Source organism: Gorilla gorilla, chromosome 23 (assembly GCF_029281585.2).
Source record: "Gorilla gorilla gorilla isolate KB3781 chromosome 23, NHGRI_mGorGor1-v2.1_pri, whole genome shotgun sequence".
NCBI classification, from domain to species: Eukaryota; Metazoa; Chordata; class Mammalia; order Primates; family Hominidae; genus Gorilla; species Gorilla gorilla.
In genome coordinates this window covers 6608204-6615469 of record NC_086018.1, presented here as the reverse complement: position 1 = coordinate 6615469, position 7266 = coordinate 6608204, and the positions used below count along the sequence as shown (strand labels likewise).

The 7266-nt window shown below is 35.8% G+C and overlaps 1 protein-coding gene across 1 annotated transcript; it reads right to left on the bottom strand.

Moving 5' to 3' along the window:
• Positions 1 to 2962: 2962 nt before the first annotated feature.
• Positions 2963 to 3514, bottom strand: LOC109024802 (protein VCF2-like). The gene has a single exon (XM_055374511.2). It carries the CDS (start codon positions 3512 to 3514, stop codon positions 3188 to 3190), a length of 327 nt encoding a protein of 108 aa, XP_055230486.1. The 3' UTR covers positions 2963 to 3187.
• Positions 3515 to 7266: the final 3752 nt, after the last annotated feature.

Genomic DNA, 7266 nt, shown 5'->3' with positions numbered 1-7266 from the left:
TTCGGAAGTGGAAGAAAATAATGTCGCCGAATGCTGTTAAAGTGTTTAATGAGTGCACAGCACACCCAAGGCGGCTGAGGAAAATAGGAATCAAGGGAGGCTTCCGAGGTCACTTTTATGGCCCTTGGAGCCTTCAGATACTGCTCCTTTTCCCCAGGGGTCCCTGAAGAGCCACTGCCTTGAGAATCCCCCAGTACAGGTACCTGTTTTGCGATGCTTCTGCCTGGGGCTGCAGTGCTAGTGGAGGCCTCTAGGTGGCGGCAGACCCCGTGTTTCTTATGCCTGCTGGGCTTTCCTGGAGCAGCTGGAGCCAGGGGGACAGTCACGCTGAGGTCCTGCACCTCCAGTTATCATTCTTGATCTCCAAATTATTGGGTGGCCAAAAGCAGGAAGAAGGGCTTTGTGATTTTCCATGTTATTTTACTCAGCGACTCTTCCCCTAGCACTCACCCTGTGGCAGCTACCTTGGTAGATTCACCATGTGGTATCAAAAATGATTATGTTATCCCTGCCTCCTGGCGGGAGCCCACAGTCTGAGGACTGCAGGACAAAAGCGCTAAAGCAAGTACATGCGAAAGAAAAGGCATTTTATAATGGAAATCAAGTAGAATGTTGGGAGGGAGGGCTGGGGAGAGGTTGTCTGGAGGGGACATGAATGCCTCACTGAGATGACATTATGTTGTGACAAGAATGACAACTGCGCAGGTGTGGAAAGTGAGTCAGGGAAAAGCCACTGTTTGTGAAGAGACTCAGAGGCACAAGTGAATTCAGCAGAGGAGGTTAGGAAGAGACCAGTTTGGCTGCAGGCAGCCTGAGAAAGAAAGGAACAGAGGGGAGGGAGGATCCTGGGGCCTGAAAGAGGAGGTTACTCATTTGCACCTCTCTGACAACATTGCCCTGAATTTTAGCACCTTTCGACAACAAATACTATCTCACAAATTTTGTGAACCAGAATCTCGATATAGCTTAGTTGGGTGCCTCTGCCTCAAGGTCTCTTAATTGGCTGGGGCTGTGATTTCAACTGACGCTGGATTTGGGGAAGATCAGCCTCCACTCTCCCTCATAGAAATTGGCACGATTCAGTGTGAACTGAGAGCCCGAGTTCCTTCCTCTCCATGGGTCTGGGCATCTCCTCAGTTCTCTATCATGTGGGTCTGTACCTAGAGCATCTTACGACACTGGAGACCGCTTCCTTCTCTTGAGGATTACAATAGAGAGATGAAAAATGACACAGATAGACAGACATAGGCATGGAAAAAGAGAGAAAGGGAGACAGAGAGATTGAGAGAGGAAGCACAAGACAGAGCAAGTAGGAGGAAAATAATATTTTTAAAAATATATAACTTTGGAAGTTGCAGCAGACTATGTGATTTCCTCCCCCCTCCACATTCCAGAACCTTAATGCCCAGTGTGATGGCATTAAGAGTTCAGAGGTAATTAGGTCCTAAGAATGAGGCCCTCATGATGGAGATTACTGGTTTTGTAAAAGAAACCGCAGATGGCTGTCTCTCCCTCTCTCTGCTAAATGAGAATACAACCTGAAGTCCACCATGTGTATTCTCACCTCTGTCTCCCAGTCAGTAACACTATCAGTTTCCTCATCTGTCCTTTCTACTTTCTTTAAAAGAGGATGCTGATTGCAGACAACACGTGACAGATGCATTTCAAATCAGAAAGGAGTTTCTTGAGATATACCTGATTTTAGCTTTAAGTAGAATTTCCTGAAGAATTTTAGTTACAATACCACCTTCAAGAGGATGGTGGTGAAATTCATAGTAAACATTTGGCAAAATATAGGTTATGGGGCAGCCATCTCCTAGAAACACTTCATCGGGGTTTATATGTGAAATGTGAAATATCCTAGGTTTAATCCTGGCACAGAACCAAAACTGAATGCATTGCACTTGAACAGCTGACCAGTCCCCAGCATAGGTCCGTATCAGGAAACGGAGAAGAAAGAATCCTTTTAACCCCAGAAAGGTCTTCATTTGCCCAAATTGAAAACCAAATTTCACTCAGGAAGCTAATGTTCGGTTTAATTAAAACATAAATCGGTCATATGTTTTCAAAATTAAATTATATATGTGTTTGTTTTTCTATAAATATTTCCCCAACTTTGCTCACGGCTTATCTTCATATTTTTTGGCTGATTTTCAATGGTTGTCTTATCTTGTGTGGATGAAGAGTCAATGAAATAGTCTTAATTTCACTATGTGTTTAATTATAAATCTATACTTCCTTTGTGTGAGAGAAAATCTTTTGTGAACAACATTTAATTTTTGGAAAGATTTATAACTCCATATTTTGTCTTTTAAAAATGTGATCGTGGTAAAAACACATAATGTAAAATTTACCATTTTAATTATTTTTAAGTGTATATTTCATTAGTGTTAAGTACATTCACATAGTTATGCAAAACACCTGTAGAACTTCTATGTCTTGCAAAACTAACATTAAATGCCTTTTAAAACAACTGCCCATTTTACCATCTCTTCAGTCCTTGACAAACACCATTCTAACTTTTTTTTCCTATGAGTTTTTCTACTTAAGATACCTGATTATGAATGGAATCATGGACTGTCATTTTGTTCCTGGCTTATTTCAATTAACGTGATCTTCTCCACAATTATCATATAATGTATCTTTTTAAAGACTGAATAATATGCGACTTTGTGTATGTGCCACTTGTTATTAATCTGTTCATTGGTCAAGGGACAGCTGGGTTGTTTCTGCCTTTTGGCTTGTGTTAATAATACTGCAATAAATTTGCTTGTGCAAATATCTCTTCCAGATCTGCGTTGTATATTTTCAGTACATAGCCAGAAGGGGGCTTGTTGGATTATATAATAATCTCATTTTAAATTTTTTGAAGAGCTTTCATACTATTTTAAAAATCGGCTTGAGGCCATAGATTATTGTGACTTTGCTTTGCATTTTTCTAGAAGAGTGATGTCGAGTATCCTTTTATTTTTTTTAATTTTTTTAATTTCATAAACATTTATTCACAGCCCCTTTAAAAGTACAACAGTGAAGTAAAACCCCAATTAAACAACTGCCCATTAACTTGTTACTTAAAATGTAGACTTAAAAACCAATAGACTTTTTTTTGGTGTGTATGCAATTACTTTTATAAACACAGTTTAGGTTGGAATAAGGAAGTCCTAATTCATCATGTTGGAGCTTGCCCTCACTGCTGCAGGCTGTTGAAGTGAGCCTCCTTCAAGGTCTGGTTGATATGGGAATAAAGACCATGGCATGGTACATACCCCTCATGCAAGAACTGGGGAAAGTTTGCATTGGGTTCAGTAACAATCTGGTTTAAGTTGCCTTCTGGTCCACCTGCTCTCTCTGGGATATTAAGGCGGCTGCTGCTCCTTTCATTGTCACTCCATGAAAACTCTGTATCTTGAGAATCCTGAAAGATAGGGTTTCTCTTATTCCTTTTGGGCTGGGTGGAATGATGGTTGTCCTCTTTACTGCCATTTCTTCTTTTCCGTACAGGGCAGCCTCCCATAGTCCTGCCCTCGGACGAGTATCCTTTTAAATACCTAGTCATTTCTATGTCTTCTTTGGAGAAAGGTCATTTCAAACATTTACCATTCTAAATCAAGTTATTAACATTTTGTTGTTGAATTTTAGGAGTTTATATATTTTGGAAATTAACACCTACCAAATATGTGATTAGAAAATATTTTTACACTTTTTTGTTATATGTATGTATGTATGCACATATATTACCCTATACAAGACAGGGTCTTGATATATTTTCATGGCTAGTATCAAACTTTTGGCCTCAAATGATCGTTCTGCCTTGGCCTCCTAAAGTTCTAGAATTATAGGCATGAGCCAGCATGCCCAGGTTTCACCCACTTATTAGGTGACATTTGTATGCCACTAAATGTTTTCTTTGATGTGTAGAATACTTGAAGGTTAATGTAGTTCCTTTCTTTTTTGTTCTTTTCCTTGTTTCTTATGAATTTGATGTCATACTTAAGCAAAGTTTTAAGACTTATGCCATAAACTTTTCTCCTATGTTTACTTCTAAGAATTTTGTTAGTTTTTAGGTTTAAGCATTAAATCCATTAAAAAACAACTTTCCTTTTTATATATAATACAAAGGAAGCATCCAACTTTATTTTTGCTCTGTAAACATTCAATTTTGAAAATTCTTTGTTAAAGAGATTCTTATTTTTCTATTGCATGGTCATGGAAAGCATATGGAAGATTATTTTATCACGTATGCGAGGGTTTATTTCCAGGATGTCTATTCTGTTTCATCATCTATGTATCCGTTTTTGTGGCAATACCATATTGTTTTTATTTTTGTAGCTTTGTATCATGATTTTAAATCAGAAAATGTAATAACTCTTTGTCGTTTTTAAAGGGTGTTTGCCTAGTCACAGTTCCTAAACAACTTTTAGAATTATACACAAAAATTCTGCAAAAAAAATACTATTGGGATTTTGATGAAAATTACATTACATTTTTATATCATCATGGGTAATACTGACAACTTTTTTTTTTTCCTTTGGAGATGGAGTTTTAGTGAGTCACTCAGGCTGAAGGGCAGTGGTGTGAGCTGTGCTCACTGCAAGCTCTGCTTCCCATGTTCAAGCAATTCTCCAGTCTCAGCCACCAGAGTAGCTGGGATTACAGTCATGCACCAACACGTATAGCTAACTTTTGTATTTTTAGTAGAGATAGGGTTTTGCCACGTTGGCCAGGCTAGTCTCAAACTTCTGATCTCAAGTGATCCACACACTTTGGCCTCCCAAAATCCTGGGATTACAGGCATGAGTCACGCGCCGGCCCTGACATCTTAACAATATTAAATCACCTGACACTTGAGCAAGACTATATGTAAGATTTTGCTTAATTTCCTCTTATTTACGTATCTGAAACATTTTCTTGCTTTTGATTTCTAGTTTCATTTACATTGCATGACTTCAGTTTTCTTAAATTTAATAAGACATGTATCCTAACAGAATGTACCATGTGTGATTGAGAATATTGCATATTTTGCTGCTTTCAATCGCAGAGTTCTGTAAATGCTGGTTAGGTCTATAATGTTCAGGTTTGGCTTTCTTACTGATATTACATCTGACTATTCTAGTCATTATTGAAAGTGGAGTCTTGAAGTCCGCAATTGTTGTGTTGCTATATATTTCTTGCTTGACTTCTGTCAATATTTGTTTTACATATTTGAAAGACGAGAATCAGTTGAACCTGGGAGGCGGAGGTTGAAGTGAGCCAATCGCGAGATCGTGCCATTGTCCTCCAGCCTGGGAGACAGAAACTCTATCTCCAAAAAAAAAAAAAAAATAAGAAAGATATCAGTGTTATTTATAGTAATATAAAAATTTAATGTAATTTTTATCAAAATCCCAATGGTATATTTTTGCAGATTTTTCAAATTATATATATGATTTCTAAATTATTATTATGGATTTCTTGCAAGTTAATCCATCTCACCGTTACCTAATAACAATCTGTCTCTTGTTAAAATTTTTAACTTAAAATATATTTTGTTTAATATAACTATGACCATGCCCCTCCAATTGTAGCTACTCTTTGCATAAAATATATTTTCTTTATACTGCTACTTTCAACTTATTTGAGTCCTTAGAGCTAAAGTGACTCTTGAAGAGAGTACATTGCTGGATCTTCTTTGTTCTTAATGCATTAAATCATTTTATGCATTTTCTTTAAGGTATTTAATTTTTTGTATTTGAAGTAATTACTGTAGTTAATGAAGTTACTATTATTATTTGTAATTGTCTTCTGTGTTTCTTGTAGATGTGTTATTTATCATTTTTTTCTCTTACTGCTTTATTTTTCTTCGTTGATTTTGTAGTGACATGATTCAATTTATTTCTCATTTGCTTTTGCATACCATCTGCAGGTTTTTTTGTAATCATTTTGAGAAATAAAGACTTCATAAAACATCTTAAAGTTATGACAATATATAATGACTATATTTCAATGGAATGCAAAGCTGTACCTCTTTATACCCACACTTTGTTATAATATCACTTGTTATCTTTTCTTATTGAGTATCTATGAACACATATTTATGCAGCTTTCTGCCTCATTTTTTAAATTCCATAGCAATAACGTGAAAGTTTTGTGCACCATCGTTATGACAGTAGAGATTTCTATAGCTGTTTATGTATTTACCTTTAATAGAGAGCTTTCTATTTTCAAACGCTTTTATGATGCTGTGAAGCATATATTGTCATTTTTGGACGTGATAGACTTTCTTTTACATTTCCTTTAGCACTGTTCCTGTGGTTAGTTACACACTCAACTTTTATTTGTTTTGGAAATGCTTAACTTTTTTTTCTGAAGTGAAATTATTCCAGTTGAAGCTTTTTGTTTAGCATGATTTCTTCTTGTTTAATTACCTTGTCATCTAGGGAGTTCTCAGCTACTTTTTTAAAATATCCTCTTTATTATTTTTCTCCTATATTGTTTTTCTAAGACTCCTTTTATAAATACGGTGGTCCACTTGGTGGTGCGCAGTAAGTCCCAATTTTCATTTTTTCTCTAATCTGTTTAAAAAATTGTTTTCATGAATCAGTATTTATAAGTGCAATGTTACCAACTGTCTAATTTTTTCTGCTTTATTAAATCTGCTTTTGTGACTGTTGATTAAATTTTTAATATAGTTACTGTGTTCTTCAGAGTCACAATTTTTCTTGGGTTTTAAAAATCTTTTTATCGATATCTCGTTTTCTTCATGCATCATTTCTAATATTCTTTTGTTGTCTATGGTCTGTTTTTGTTCATTAAGCACTTTTTTCTAATTACATTTTAATGTAATTAGAATGTCCACCTTTACAATACACAAATACAGTAACGGTAACTCGCACTAAAACAAAGCATACTTCTGATAGCCATTATTTTTCTGTTTGGGACAAATTTAAAGTTTTTCTTTTGTCACAAAAACAGGAATGTACTTATACAAAGGCTCAAAATAGGCCATCTTTTTAAACAAAAAGGCAATGATTCACAAAAGACTATGAATAGAACATGTAACTAATTGATACAAATCTAATAGGATTTGTTAAAATCAGCCACATCCAATACATCTGAAGTGTTCTTGTATAAAATATCACGTGAAGAAAAGAAGACTTTATCAATATCTTAAAAAGTGGGCTTGTTCATAGTCTGACAAGTTACCATTAAAAGTGTTTCCTATAACATGAGGAAATGCAATATTATTTTTCTTGAACCCTTTCATTGCAAGACTTTCCACTCAATAAA

Bases quoted from the DNA above. Each gene is read 5' to 3' on its own strand.
- LOC109024802 (XM_055374511.2), bottom strand. From the start codon at position 3,514: ATGGGAGGCTGCCCTGTACGGAAAAGAAGAAATGGCAGTAAAGAGGAC.